At 44.8% G+C, this 15,695-nt stretch overlaps 1 protein-coding gene and 1 long non-coding RNA gene across 5 annotated transcripts in view; one reads left to right on the top strand and one right to left on the bottom strand.

Moving 5' to 3' along the window:
* Positions 1 to 485: 485 nt before the first annotated feature.
* LOC126949185 (uncharacterized) lies at positions 486 to 11,299 on the bottom strand. Its single transcript, XR_007723600.1, has 2 exons — positions 11,087 to 11,299; positions 486 to 547 (listed from the first exon to the last, which is right to left on the bottom strand). It is a non-coding gene; the product is annotated as an uncharacterized LOC126949185 (long non-coding RNA).
* CHCHD6 (coiled-coil-helix-coiled-coil-helix domain containing 6) overlaps positions 10,367 to 15,695 on the top strand; it is a 238,033-nt gene continuing 232,704 nt past the window's right edge. For all 4 annotated transcript variants that reach the window (XM_050781747.1, XM_050781743.1, XM_050781746.1 and 1 more), the window contains exon 1: positions 10,367 to 10,557. In XM_050781747.1, the coding sequence (XP_050637704.1) occupies positions 10,471 to 10,557 (87 nt within the window). In that variant the 5' untranslated portion in view covers positions 10,367 to 10,470. The remainder of the gene's footprint in view (positions 10,558 to 15,695) is intronic.

The raw sequence follows: 15,695 nt of genomic DNA, 5'->3' as shown, positions 1-15,695 counted from the left end.
CTATTGAGATGATCACGTGATTTTTGTTTTTAATTCTGTTTATGTGGTGTATCACATTTATTGACTTGCATATGTTAAACCATCCCTGCATCCCTGGTATGAAACCCACTTGATCATGGTGGATTATCTTTTTGATATGCTGTTGGATTCAGTTAGAGTATTTTGTTAAGGACTTTTGCATCTATGTTCCTCAGGGATATTGGTCTATAGTTTTCTTTTTTGGTTATGCCCTTTCCTGGTTTGCGTATTAGGGTGATACTGGTTTCACAGAATTATTTAGGGAGGATTTCCTCTTTCTCTATCTTGTGGAATAGTGTCAATAGGATTGATACTAATTCTTCTTTGAATGTCTGGTAGAATTCAGCTGTGAATCCATCTGGTCCTGGATGTTTATTTGTTGGGTTTTTTTTTTTTTTTTTTTTTTTTTTTTTTTTTTTTTTTTTTTTTTTTTTTTTTACAAGAGCTGCTCAAAGGAGCTCTAAATCTTGAAACAAATCCTGGGAACACATCGAAACAGAACCTCTTTAAAGCATACATTTCACAGGACCTATAAAACAAAAATACAATTAAAAAAAACAAGGTATACAAGCAACAAATAGAAAAAGTACCTCTCACATCTCAATACTAATGTTAAATGTAAATGGTCTAAATGCTCTACTTAAAAGATACAGAACTGCAGAACGGATAAGAATTCACCAACCATCTGCTGCCTTCAGGAGACTCACCTAACACATAAGAACTCACATAAGTTTAAGGTAAAGGGGTGGAAAAAGACATTCCATGCAAATGGACGCCAAAAGCAAGCAGGAGTAGCTATTCTTACATCAGAGAAAGCAAACAGAGGCTCCTGCATTTGGACCCTTCCAGACCTCAACTTACATACCTCTTCACTTGGCTGTTCAATCGTGTCCTTGATAAGAAACTTTAACAGTGAGTAGAGCACTTTCCTGAGTTCTGTCAGTAGTTCCAGTGATTATCAAACCTGAGGGCCGGGGGCGGGAATGGTGGGAACCACTGAACTGGTTGTCAGCCTTGGCACCCCATTTGTGGCCAGCACCTGAAGTGGGGAGCAGTCTTATGTGATTGAGCCCTTCACCTGTGAGGCCTGCACTGACTCCAAGAGTTGGTGTCAGAGCTGGACTGATCTCTAGGATACCTAGCTGGTGTCAGAGAATTGGAGAACTTGGTGGTATGGGGAAAATGACATGTATTTGGTGTCACAGGTGATATCAGAAGACACCACTGCTACTTTTAACCAAAACCTCCTTTCCCAGATTTTCTCTCCCCACCCAGTTTCTGTCTCTTCTCTTTCCTTCACTCTAAGCCCCACTCCTCCAATATGCTGGGTCTTCCTCTACTCACTCCTCACCCACACCTTGGAAAATCCATCTAGCTTGCAACCAATTCAACAAAATCCTCAGTGGCTAGCCTGAACAGTCTCAACAGGACAAACACTCCCAGACCCAGCTGTTCTTCTTCTTCAGGTCTGAGGAGGGTGGGAACAAGGGGCTCAAGTCAACCCCATCCTACAGCTGAGGCACCTGAGGTTCAGAAAGGAAAAGAGTTGCAGAAAGTCAGGAGATGCTCTGCACCACCACTAGGACCTGCTCCTTCAGCCACTCCTCCCCAGCGGCCCCAGGACCTGACCTTCCAGGGAGCTCCTCCTGCCTACATGTGAGCATCTTCCCTTCCCATCAAGGCTCCATTTCTCAACAGCAGTTTGCAAACTTTAGCCTACAGGGAGCTGTTATTGTTAGGAAAGCAGGAGCCTAGGAGAGTCAGAACAATGCCATTTTAAGTTCAGCTCCATCTTGACTAACAAGACACATTCCTTGCTAGTCATGACCCATGGCCCTAAGATGCTTATGGTTGAGGAAACAGCCTAAAGATCCCTGCAAGGACACTCCTACAACAATGGAGAGTCCAGTTATCCCCATACCCATAACCATATATGCTTTCCAGTTAATATAACTATTCTTTGATGGACGCACACACTGAAATGTCAAAGAGAGTTGTCTTTAAATCAACTTTGTCATGCTGTCTGCTCACTCTCACGTAGTCACAGCTTAATTTAGTCTTTGCATAGATAAGACCCCTATATAAGAAAAACATAAAACAAGACAGTACGTTCCTCCACTTGCTTTCTAAGGACGCTCTGCTCTGTAATGGAGTAGCTTTCAATGAACTTGCTTCCTTCACTGAACTTTGAGACTCGCCTTAAATTCCTTCCTGTGCAAGATCCAAGAATTCTCTCTTGGGATCTGGATCAAGACCCTTTTTTTCTGGTAACATTATCGGTAAACAGTGAAATGAAAAAAATGAGAAGTGAAGAGCAGCACAAATAATTTGCCTTCTAAGGTAAATGCATGCCAGCATTGCTGAAAGACCTTTAGCACCCAGGAAACACCTTCCTAAGGCAGAAGATGCATGGACTCTAGTTATTGTATAGCAAAAGACATGTATATGCCATCATCAAGACACAACTGCTTATGAAATAAACTGTGGTTTAGTTTCTCTGTACTCTTTCAGTGTGAGGAATGTCTTGGTTATTATCAACATGTTTTTCTTATAGGGACCTTCTCAGAAAACAATAAGGGATCAATGAGTTGTTTTCATCAGTTGTGTGTGATATTATCAGTGCTTATGAGTTGGTTTCCTCTTTCTTCCTATTGAGGGAAGACAGCACTGCTCAGCCTTGCAGTTGGGTGGGGCCATGTGGCCAGCTCTGGCCAGGGGAATATGGAGGGAAGTGCTGGGTTATCCAGGCTGGGAAAGCTGGTGCTCAAAGCTGTAGTCTGGGAGGCTCACTCTACTCTGCTGACCTGCCCTCAGAAGCTACATGTTCCAGGTAGCGCAGTTCTGGCACTGCGGAACCTCTGTTAGCCAGGATTGCCTAGCCCCCTCCATCCACATTTTGCCTAAGTGAGAAATAAAACATGATGGTGTCAAATCCCAAACATGTTTTATACCTTCCCCCCAGCCACCCTTTTTTTTTAAAGAGATAGTGCCATGCTCTGTCATCCAGGCTGGAGTGCAGTGGCCCAATCATAGCCACTGCTACTGCAGCTTTGGTCTCCTGGGCTCAAGTGATCCTTCCTCCTCAGCCTCTTGATAGCTGAGACTACAGGTGTGAAGCCACCATGCCTGGCTAATATTTTAATTTTTTAAGTTTTTTAAACGTTATTTTAGATTCAGGAGGTACACAGGCAGATTTGTTAAGAGTATACTGCATGATGCTGAGTTTTGGGCTTCTCTTGATACTGTCACCCAGATAATGAACATGGTCCCAATAAGGAGTTTTCCAGTTCTTGCCCCCTTTTGGAGTCCCCCGTGTCTATTGTTCCAATCTTTACATCCATGTGTACCTGATGTTTAGCTCCCACTTATAAGTGAGAATATGTGATATTTGGTTTTCTGTTTCTGCATTAATTTGCTTAGGATAACAGCCTCCAGCTGCATCCATGTTGCTGCAAAGGGCATGATTTCATTCTTTTTTATGGCTGTGTAGTATTCCATGCTGTTTATGTTCCACATATTCTTTATCCAGTCTGCTGTTGATGGGCATGTGGGTTGATTTCATGTATTTGCTACTGTGACTATGCTGCGATAAACATACACATGCAAGTGTCTTTTTGGTAGAACAATTTATATTCCTTTGGGCATATACCCAATAATGGGAATGCTGGATCAAATGGTATTTCTATTTTTAGTTCATTGAGGAATCTCCAAACTGCTCTCCACAGGGGCTGAACTAATTTACATTTACACTTGCAGTGTGTAAGAATTCCCTTACAATTTTCTCCACAACCTCGCCAACATCTGTTCTTTTTTTAAATAGTAGCCATTTTGACTGGTGTGAGATGGTATCTCACTGTGGCTGTGATTTGCATTTCTCTGATAGTTATGTTGAACATTTTTTCATATGCTTGTTGGCTGCATGTGTGTCTTTTGAGAAGTGTCTGTTCATATCCTTTGCCTACTTTTTAACGGGGTTATTTTTTTTCTTGTTGATTTAAGTTCCTTACAGATTCTGGATATCAGTCCTTTGTTGAATGCATAATTTGCAAATATTTTCTCCCATTCTGTAGGTTGTCTGTATACTCTGTTGATAGTTTCTTTTGCTCTGCAGAAGCTCTTTAATTAGGTCCCAATTGTTAATTTGTTTTTGTTGCATTTGCTTTTGAGGACTTAGTTATAAATTCTTTAAATTCTTTCCCTAGGCTGATGTCCAGAAGAGTATTTTCTAGATTTTCTTCTAGGATTTTGATAGTTTGGGGTCTTATATTTAAGTTTTTAATCCATTTTGAGTTAATTTTTGTATGTGGTTGAGAGGTAGGGGTCCAGTTTCATTCTTCTGCATACAGTTCTCCCATTTTCACAGCAGTTTCCCCAGCACTATTTATTTACTAGAAAGTCCTTTCCCTGATGTTTATTTTTGTTGATTTTGTTGAAGATCAGCTGGTTGTAAGTGTGCAGTTTTATTTCAGAGTTCCCTATTCTGTTCCATTGGTCTATGTGTCTTTTTAATTTTTAAATTTTTTCTTGTAGAGATGGGGTCTTGCTATGTTGCCCAGGCTGGTATTGACAAAATGCATAGATGCTAAGTGTACAGCTTGAAGAATATTGATAAATGTAGACACCATAGCCACTACCCTAATCAGAATAGGGAACATTTTTATCCCTCACAAACATCCCTCAGTCATTTTCCTATCAATTTCCATCCTCCTGCCCAGGCAACAGTGTTTTGCAGTTTTCAGGGAAAAAATCTTGTAGTTCTTTGGTAAAATTCTTTTTGAAGCTATTGTAAGGGGGGGTTTTCCGAATTTCATTTTTTAATTGCTCATTGCCAGTGCATAAAATAGAACTGATTTTTGTATCTCTTACCCTCAATCTCGCTCAACTTGCTTATTAGCACTACTAAAATGTGTGTGTGTGTGTGTGTGTGTGTGTCTGTCTGTCTGTCTGTGAATCTCTTAAGGATTTTCTACATACAAAATCATATCACATGCAAATAGAGATAGTTTTACCTCTTCTTTTTGAATCTGGAAGATTTTTATTTCACTTTCTTGTCTAACTGCCCTGGCTAGAACCTCCAGTGCAATGTTGAATAGAAGTGGAGAAGGCAGACACCCCTGTTTCTGATCTTGCGAGGAAAGCCCCCTATTGACTTTTTCTTTTTTTGAGACAGAGTCTCATTCTGTCACCTAGGCTGGAGTGCAGTAGTGTGATCTCGGCTCACTATAACCTCTGCCTCCTGGGTTAAAGAAATTCTCCTGTCTCAGCCTCCTGAGACTACAGGCAAGCACTACCATGCCCAGCTAATTTTTGTATTTTTAGTAGAGATGGGGTTTTGCTATGTTGGCCAGTCTAGTCTCGAATTCCTGACCTCAAGTGATTCGCTTACCTTGGCCTCTCAAAGTGCTGGGATTTCAGGCATGAGCCACCATGCCTGGCCCCCTTTTGGCTTTTAACATGGACAAAGCAAATTACTTTTCCACTTCACCAGCCCTTCTCTTGTTGTTTGCTTCTGAAGAACCCAATTTAAGACAAGGCACCTCACACAACTGCCTCCTCCAGTACACCCTCCGTATTGGTTGCCAAAGTATTCATTCCAAAAACAAAGTCTTTGATGACAACAGCTGTTGCTGAATGAGATCCCTTAGTACCAAGCTCTCTGGACAAATACTCCAGGTAATGTCAGCAGCATTCTCACATCCTTCAGAAAACTGAGGTGCAGAGAGAATCCACAAATTGCCTGAGGGGCTAGTCTAGAAAAAGGCAGAACTCAGCCTTGTACCTCATCCCACATAAGCACCGTGCTGTCCTGCCGAAGAGCTGGGTCACGTGGTCACTTCCAGCTTTGAGGAAAGCTTTTTTTCCTTCCTCTTTTTTGTTCTAAAAATTTTCACATACATAAAACAGTGAAATAATAATATAGTGGATTCTAAGATACAGTCACCTAATGTTAATATTTCTCTTCCACACCATTTGAGTGTAACTTGTAAACATTATGGCACTCCACTCCTAAATATTTCAGCATGCATTTCCCAAGAACAAGAAGATGAACATTAATTCTACAGTATCATCTAGGACACTATTCCATATATAAAGCATTCCCAAAAAACCTAAGTATCTTTTGATAGCTTTCCTGTTGTTGCTGTTGTTGTTTTAGTTCAGGATCCAATTAGGATTCACTGATGCATTTCAGTGCTATGCTTCCTTCGTCTCTTTTTAAAATGTTTTATTATTTTGTTATTTTATTTTATTTTTTAGAGACAGGGTCTCACTGTGTCACCTAGCCTGGAGTGCAGTGGTCTAATTACGGCCCACTGTAGCCTTGACTTCCTAGGTTCAAGTACTCCTCTCACCTCAGCCTTCAGAGTAGCTCAGACTACAGGCACACACCACCACACCCAGCTAATTAAAAAAACTTTATTTTTTTAGAGATGGGATCTTCCTATGTTGCCCAGGCTAGTCTTGAACTCCTGGCCCCAAGTGATCCTGCCACCTTGGCCTCCCAAAGTTTTGGGATTACAGGTGTGAGCCACTTCTCCTGGCCTCCTTCGTCTTTTTTAAGCTATCTTTTTTTTTTTTTTTTTTTTTTTTTTTTGTTTTCTATGACATTGACCTTTTGGAAGAGTCCAGGCCAGTTGTTTCCTAGGATGTTTCTGGGTTTGTCTGACTGTGTCCTCGCCATTAGATTCAGGTTACACTTTTGACGAGAATACTACACGGGAGATGTTTTGTGTTCCTTGTTGTATCACTTGGGGAGGGACATTGTGCCAAATCGTCCCACTATTTGAGATGCTAAATTTGGTCATTTGGTTAAGGTAGTGACTTCCAGGTGTCATCATTGTAATAGGTTTTCCCTTTGTAATAAATAAATCTGTGGTTGGGTAGGAGGGAAGGTGTTGTGACAGGTCCACTCATGGCTGCCTAGCACCCAGTTCCCACTTCCCTGCAACAGAACCCCAATTTCCTTTGCTGCAGGAAAAAATCAGCACAGATGTCTTCGTGGCCCTCTGAATACTCAGTGGCTGTTGGGCTCTGTGGCCAGGTACGATGGCTCATGCCTGTGATCCGAACACTTTGGGAGGCCAAGGTAATCCCAGTACATTGGGTGAATAGCCTGTTCCCCAACAATTTTTCCACTCAATGACTTTAGTATCCTTTGACAATTTTTGCCTCATTTAGTTAATCCTCTGAAGGTGGAAAAATGGCAATTTAAAAAATATCAAATTCCTGCTGTACTGGTTAGCTGGCATTTTTTTGCAAAGAAGAATCTCCCTACTCTCTTTCCCATTCTCTCTGTCACTCTCTCCCTCTCTTCCTCCCTCTCACTAGAATAGGCTAATGGATTTAAAACAATTAAATGTGCTATAAGCCATTACTCTTTCTATTCTTCTTGATGTTCAAGTTGTCCCACATCTGACTACTGGGAGCCTAGGAGGCAATTTTTTCTAATTGGGCACATGCCTGCACCCAGGAAATTGGGGTTCTGTTGTAGGGAAGGGAAAACTGGGTGCCAGGTAGCCACGAGCAAACCTGTCACAACACCTTCCCTCCCCAGGGCCTCAGTTTTTTGGGCCTTAGAACAGGGTAATAAAACTCCAGGATGATTCTGAGGACTCAATTAATTGGTTCTAGATTAACTGCATGAAAATCATGTGTGCTTGTGCCCTGAAGCCTGGCACAAGGAAGGTCCTCAAAAAGCTCTGCTGCCCTTCCCCTCCTTTCCTTCACTTCCCTTGCCACTGCCTTTATCCTCCTCCTACTATGGATCAATAATGTTGCATTGTCTTCACCTGTTTGCTCCTCAGTTTTCTGATCTGTGAAGTGGGGATAAAGAACATATTGGTTGTCATGAGGCTCACCTATGCTGCTGTAAGTCCGTGAAATTCCAAGACTCCCCAAGGATTCTTCACAGTGGGAGTGAGGCCACACAGAGTCTCATGGTCACCTTTGGCTCTCACTCGTTTTGCTGAATTAGCTCAGCACAGATGTCTTGATGGCCCTCTGAATACTCGGTGGCTGTCGGGACCCATGGCCAGGTGCAGTGGCTCACCCCTGTAATCCCAGCACTTTGGGAGACCAAGGTGGGAGGGTTGCTTAAGCCCAGGAGTTCGAGACCAGCCTGGGCAACATAGCGAGACCCAGTCTCATATACATATACATATATATACACACACATATATATACACACACATACACACATATATATATGCCAGGTGTGGTGGCATGTACCTATAGTCCTGAGAGGCAGGAGGATTGCTTGAACCCAGGAGGTCAAAGCTGCTGTGAGCCATATTCGTGCCACTGCACTCCAGCCTGGGCAACAGAGTGAGACCATGTCTCAAAAAAAAAAATTTAATTAGCACTTTGGGAGGCCGAGGCAGGCGGATCACAAGATCGGGAGATCGAGACCATCCTGGCGAACATGGTGAAACCCCGTCTCTACTAAAAATACAAAAAAAATTTAGCTAGGCGTGGTGGCGGGCACCTGTAGTCCCAGCTACTCGGGAGGCTGAGGCAGGAGAATGGCATGAACCCAGGGGGCGGAGCTTGCACTGAGTGGAGATTACGCCAGTTCACTCCAACCTGGGTGACAGAGTGAGACTCTGTCTCAAAAAAAAAAAAAAAAGTAATTGATGAAGATTATATATATTTAAGGTATACAATGTGATGGTTTGATATACATACACGTTGTATAATGCTTATCACAATGAAATTAACACATCCTTCACCATCTATGCCGTGCACTCGATCCTCAGAACTTGTTCATCTTTTTTTTTTTTGAGTTGCAGTCTTGCTCTGTCACCAGGGCTGGAGTGCAGTGGTGAGGTCCCACTCACTGGAACCTCCGCCTCCCAAGTTCAAGCAATTCTCCTGCTCAGCCTTTCAAGTAGTTGGGATTACAGGCACGTGCCACCGCGCCTGACTAATTTTTTTTTGTATTTTTAGTAGACATGGGGTTTCATTATGTTGATCAGGCTGGTCTCAAACTCCTGAACTCGAATGATCTGCCTGCCTCAGTCTCTCAAAGTTCTGGGATTACAGGCATGAGCCACTGTGCCTGGCCAGAACTTGTTCATCTTATAACTAAAGTTTGTACCCTTTGACCATTTCCCCATTTCCCCACTTCCTAATCCCTGGTAAGAAAGGGGTGAGGAGGAGAGAATGATTGAGAGAGAGCAGTAAGGCTCTGAGATTGAGAATAGCTGAGGGTGAAGAAGCCAGTAAACATCCCAGAGCTGGTGTGACCATGGAATCTTTAGGAACAAAAGTATCTGCTAGTTTCATTCAAAATACTTTATTGGCACACCCCACTCCATCCAGGTTGCCAATAGGAGCTCCAAATACTTTTTGCCTTTTTCATGTAGCCATCTAGTTTTCCTCAGCTCGGCTTCAGGCGCACTTTTGCAAATCAAAGCCATTCAGCAACTCAGAGGAACAAAAAGGGGCTTAGTTGAAGGTAGCAGTGTCTGACTGGCAACCGTCTGTGTGCTCCCTTACACATAGGGTCCTGTGTAAGAAGCCTACACACAATGCCTGGCACACTGCATTCCACACATGGTATGTACACTCCTTGGGCAATGCCTCCTAAAGGCTTAGGACCATTCCCTGTCCTCCCGCGGCACCCACACTCAGATCCTGCCTCACAAGACCCGACATGATTTGGTTCTTCACCGCTCCTCTGCTCTCTTCTCACTTTCCAGCCATGGGATGGCCCCTCTTTCTCTTTTCCTGCCTGAGGCTCCCAGAAAACCTCTTTCCCTACCTTCTACATAAATCCTACTCTCCCTTGGGCTCAGTTCAAAGCTTCTGCCTCAGAAGTTGCTCTGACCGCTGAAATTAAAAGAGGCCTCCTTCTGTTCATTTCACTCGTGGCATCACCACGCAGTTTTCTGTGTATCACCGTCAGTTTCCTTGCGTGCGTGTTTGGCTTTTCACTTGTTTCCCCCCCTTGCACTGTAAACCTCTCAAGGGCAGGACACTCGCTTTCTTGAGCGGCGCTGTCATGCTCTTCACGTGTATGCTGAATGAATGAAGCGGTGAACCCTCAGAAATTCGCCTTCAGATGAGCGCCATGGCCTTCTCGGCGTCTCCTGGCCTTAGAACATCACCGTTGGCTCTCCCTCAAGTGTGGGCTCCCAAAGCGAGAACATGACCCTGTCCTGAACCCAGGCCGCCACTCCAGGGCCTCCGCCGGTACACACCTTCAGCCACAGCCTAACGCACTCTGGCAGGCGCAGACCGCCACGCCCCCACCCCTCCAGACGGAAGGACTGCAACCCCCACAAGGCACCGCGACTCAGCGCCACCCCATTGGTGAAGCCTCCGGCAGCGACCAATAAGACGTGGTTTTGTTGGCGTGTGCCGCGGCCGCGCGAGTCCTGGAAAGCGTTGTTGGCTCGGTTGCTCTGGAGCCGGGTCCGGGTCTAGTGGCTGCCCGCCCTCCAGCAGCTCACCATGGGGAGCACGGAGAGCAGCGAGGGCCGTAGGGTGTCCTTCGGAGTGGACGAGGAGGAGCGGGTCCGGGTGCTGCAGGGTGTCCGGGTGAGCGACGCCGCCTGGGCCGGGGCGGGCGTGGAGGCCGCGGGCGGGCGGGGGAGGTGCGGGGCGGAGCGCGGGGCCAATGCTTCTTCCACGCGTGAGGGACGTGGGGCTTGGGAGACTCCTGGGGCTCAGGCCAGGAAGAGGCTGCACCGAGACGCGAGCCCGAGGCTGGCAGCCTTGTAGCTTCGCGACACCGGCTTCAAAGAGGGAGGAGTGGAGAACGGGACAGGTGCGAGGCCCCTGGGACGCGAGGGACGCCCTGGCCACGTCCTGGCTCCGGTCGGCTTAGTTTTTACGTTTCTTGAATTTGCGCCCGGCCTCCCAGCCAGTGTCCCCTCAGGTGCGCGCGTTCAGTTCTGGGTACGCGGTGCCTCCCACCTGGGCTTTGCCTGGGGACTCAGCTCTTCCCCGCCGGTCTGTTCTCCACAGCACATCTGCGGGGCGCTGGAAGAACCATAGCTCAGATACGATCCCCCTCCCTGCCTGAAACCCTCCAGTGGGTTCCTAGCGCGCTTGGATATTTCCTTACCTGGTTCCAAAGCTGGCCGGTGCCCGCCGACCTCTGGGACTGCATCTCGGGCCATTTCCCTCGCGTGGCAACCGCACGTAGTCCCCAGCCTCAGGACCGCCGTGTTTTCCTGGAGGGTGCCGCTGGCTCAGCACAGGGTCTGTGCACCCGCTGTTCTCTCTCCTTCAGCTCTCCTTAAATCCCGCTCCTTCTTGTAATTCTTGTAGTTCAGATATCCCCTGAGAATCCTTCCCTGATCACCCAATCTGAAGTAGCCTCCTACCCCCCGTCACACATTTATTATTTTCATCGCACTCATCACAATGATCACTTTTATTGGTAATTGTTTACTTGTTTATTGCATTTACCGCTAGAGTGTAAGCTTGTTGAGGCTAAGGTTCCTGTCTGATTGAAGACTGTCCCCAGAACCCAGAAGAATAAAAGCAGCGCTTATTGCAGGGTAGGGGCCATGCGTTGGACTAAACCCTGTATAAGTAACTGATTTAATTTTCAACAGCCCTGTTTAGCCCATTATTAAAGATTAAGGAGAACTAAGGCACTGAGAGGTGAAGAAACTGATCCAAGGTCATGTAAATAGTAAGTGGGAGAACTGGGATTGAAACAAGCCAATTCCGGGGCATGTTGCTGTGCTCAGCCTCTTCCTACACCTGTGTCTACACCTGCAGGTGCTTTGTAAGTAACTGTGGAGAGATGAGTGAACCCAGTAAAGGGGACCAAGATTAAATGAAATGCACAGAGCTGGTTACAGGTGAATTAGTTAAGGAGGAATTAGGGAGGTGGCTTAGAAAGACAGACTTTAGGACGTCTTGCAGGTGCTCATTAGCTGTGTGACCTAATGGGTAAAAATCTCTTTTGAGCCTCAATGGCCACGTTTAAAAAAAAATGATGTGTATGTATCCTATGTACTGCCTAGGATAAGATGATGTCTGTGAAAGTGTTAAGGAAACACACAGAGAGAGTGCTTTGAGGAGGCCTCTCTTCTTAGCCTAGCAGAGTACTTGGCACATTTGGTGCTTTCTAGGTGTTGTATAGTTTTGTTGACCTCCCTTGTGGCAAGGATTAAACAGGGGAGGAGATGGCTTGTGTTGGAAGGCCGAGAGGGAGGAACCTGAATTGGAATTTAGAAAGATAAGCTTGGCTCTGTTTGGGTGCTCTCACCCTTGTGATTTGGTCTCCTGTTTTGGGGAATGTTGGAAAGTTAAGTTGGAGTCTTCAGAGGTTCAGGGGAGTGCCTTTGGGGGTGCCTTCTTCCAAGTTGATTGGAAACCTCATGTTTTTTGAGTGTTATATAAGACAGGTACATTTTATTTCGAGTTCTCTTAAATACTTCTGCAACATATAAATTCTCTGTATTTAAAGATGGAGAATTGGGCTTAGAGGGGTTAAGGAATTTGCCCAAGGTGTTAACCTGAGTAACTTCTGGGACTTTAATTAAGATCTTTTGGGTGCAAAAAGCAACTTTTTCTCACTTCTCTAATTCCCTCCCCTCCCCACCCCACTGCCCATGATGTATGCAAGGCAGCCTGAAAATTTTGTGACAATACCTACACCTGTCCTTACAGGGATGTTAGTGCCCCACTTAGTTTTAAAACTAGAAGGGACTTTGGTGACTGCTTTCTTTTCCAGCTGGGCAAACTAATCAGAGAGAATAAATGACTTGTCCAGAGGTGCACAGTAAAGTGCACAGCCCCATGTAATGAGAGCCATGTCCTTCCTTCTGCTTGTGTTTGAAAGAGGAAAACTGAAGAAAGGAGGTGATGGTAATGAAGAAAGGATGTTTTGGTGTAGGGGCTTTTTCTGTTAGCAGAGTTGCTTGAGGGTTGAGGAATTCACCTTGTCTTTAGGTAAGTGAGTGAAAAAGATTGCCAGATCAACAAAACAGTTGCCAAAGTGAACAAATGAGTTAATTTAATGAGAGGCAGATGCCAAAGAAGATCTGCCCCAGCTTCTTTAGAGCAAGTTGAATATTCTTAATGACCATTTGTATTTAATTCCTGAGGCCTGGTCCTAGAAAGTGTTCTAGGCCCTTTAAGATTAAGTATTAGTGGCCACTAGTGGTGGCTCATGCCTATAATCTCAGCACTTTGGGAGGCCGAGGTGAGCAGATCACCTGAGGTCAGGGGTTCAAGACCAGTCTGGCCAACATGGTGAAACCCTGCCTCTACCAAAAATACAAAAGTTAGCTGGGCATGGTGGCACACACTTGTACACCCAGCTACTTGGGAGTCTGAGGCAGGAGAATCCTTGAACCCAGGAGGCGGAGGTTGCAGTGAGCCGAGATTGCGCCAGCCTGGGTGACAGAGAGCGACTCCATGTTAAAAAAAAAAAAAGATTAAGTGCTAGGCCTTGCTAGTTTACATACTTAATTTGCATACATTCACAAAGTGTGTTCAAACCATAATTCCATGGAAGGTAAAAGAAATTTAATGAATGCAAAATGCTACAGTTATATTCAACTCCAGTTTTCAGAGCAAATGTATGAAATACGTAAAGATTTTGTTTCAACCAGTACATTTAACCTCGTCCTTCAGTAAGAGAAGGCATACATGGCAGTCATGTCCCATATGTGTCCACTTTCCCTCTTCTCTCCACATGAGCTGCCGCCTTTGGTGATTCAGCTGACGTTGGTTGCTTGTGAGCATCCAGACCCCTCACTGTTCACCAACCTTTTCCCCTTTCCCATCACTGAGCCCAATCCTGTTCCAGTCACTTGCATGTTCCCAGAGTCATTATCCCCTCCAGGCTTGATCAACTTTACCATCATGCATTGCTCCCATGAGGCTGATTCTGGACCATGACGGAGGGGAAGATCAGGAAGAATGTAGTCAGACACACAAGAGAGTCCCCCAGTGTGCCAGTGCCAGAGAGGCCGTGTGCCAGAGCGCTGTACCTGCAGCTGCCAGTTATTCCTTACCTCAGTGAATGTCCACTGTCTTCATGTTACTTGTCCAGCACTGGGCCTGGCCTTGCTGAGACAATGAGGGACAAAGCCGAGGACCCTGTCATCATAGAGACCTCAGCCCAGTAGGGAGAATGGACCAGAAAAGAAGAGACACAGGCAAAAGACTCAAAGAGCTGCAAGAGCTAAGGAGGAAACAAAAAGTGTGCAAAGGCTACTGGGGCTGCCACTGAGGTGGGATGGTCAGGCAGTGCCTCTCAGGAGGAGATGTTGACTGTGGCCTAAGCCAGCCCTGTGAAACGTGTGCATATTCACTCTGTGCTAAGCACTGTGCCTGGTGTATTTGGAGCATCACCCCAGAAATTCCACATGCTTACCTTGTGAGGGGTCATTATCCCCATCTCAGAAGGGAGGAAACAGGTTCAGTGAGGTGAAGTAACCTAAGGTCACAGAGCTGGAACCTCAGGGTCTCTGACTCCTTAGCCCATGTGCTTGGCAGCCACAAGGAGGGTAGGATGCTTGAGGATGTGGCAGGTGGCGAGGCCAGACTCAGGGCCTAAATGCCAGGCAGGGCTGTGAACATGTTGTTCTGGAGGCCACACTGCAGTTCTCTGGTCAGGAGCAGAGCTTTGGAAAGGTTCTATCTGGTGACACTGATTTTTCTTTAAAAACAAAAAACAACAGGTTTAAGCCAGGTGCAGTAGTATGTACCTGTAGTCCCAGCTACATGGGAGGCTGAGGCAGGAGGATCACCTGAGTCTAGTAGTTCGAGTCCAACATAGCAAGACCCAATCTCTTGAAAAAAAAAAAAACAAACCAGCTTTTTTGAGATGCATTTTACATATTATAAAATTCACCCATTTCAATGCTTTTTAGTAAATTTACACAGAATTGGGCAACTGTCACCACAATCTAATTATAGAACATTTACAAGACCTAAAAAGATGCCTTGACCTGTTTGTAGTCACTCCCCATTCCCACTCCCAGTCCCAGGTAACCATTAATCCTGTTTCTCTATAAATTTACCTTTTCTGGATATTTCATAGATAGTCACTTCTTGGTCTTTCAATGACTTATCCATGGGTCATTGGTTCCAGGACCCCCATGGATACCAAAATCCTTGGGTGCTCAAGTCCCTTATAGAAAATGGTGTATTTGCATATAAACTACACACATTCTCCTGTATACTTTAAATTATCTCTAGATTACTTATAATACCCAGTGTAAACTTTATGTAAATAGTTGTTACACTGTGTTTTTAAAGATTTGTATTATTTTTTATTGGTATATTATCTTTTATTCCTTTTTCTCAAATGTTTTCCATTGGATCCATGGATATGGAGGACTGACTGTAAATGATTCACGCAGCGTTTATTTCTGGCTTCTTCCACTGAGCAAGTGTTTTTGATGTTGGTTCATTGATGTAGTAGTATATATCGATAGTCCATCCTTTTTATTGCTGAATGGTATCCTGTTTTATGCATGTACTGCATTTGGCTTATTCAGTCACCTGTTGAGGGCATTTGAATTTTTTCTACTTCTTGGTTGTTGTGAGTAATGCTGCTATGAACATTTATGTATTATACAAGTTTTTTTTTCAGGCAAATGTTTTTAGTTCTCATGGATAGATACCTGAGAGTGGATTTGCTGGGTCATTCAGTTTATGAATTTTATGAATTGTCAGGTTTACTTTTTAAAGAAACTGCTGAA

The sequence above is a fragment of the Macaca thibetana genome, chromosome 2 (assembly GCF_024542745.1).
Source record: "Macaca thibetana thibetana isolate TM-01 chromosome 2, ASM2454274v1, whole genome shotgun sequence".
Taxonomy (NCBI): Eukaryota; Metazoa; Chordata; class Mammalia; order Primates; family Cercopithecidae; genus Macaca; species Macaca thibetana.
This window is presented reverse-complemented; position numbering and strand designations above follow the sequence as displayed.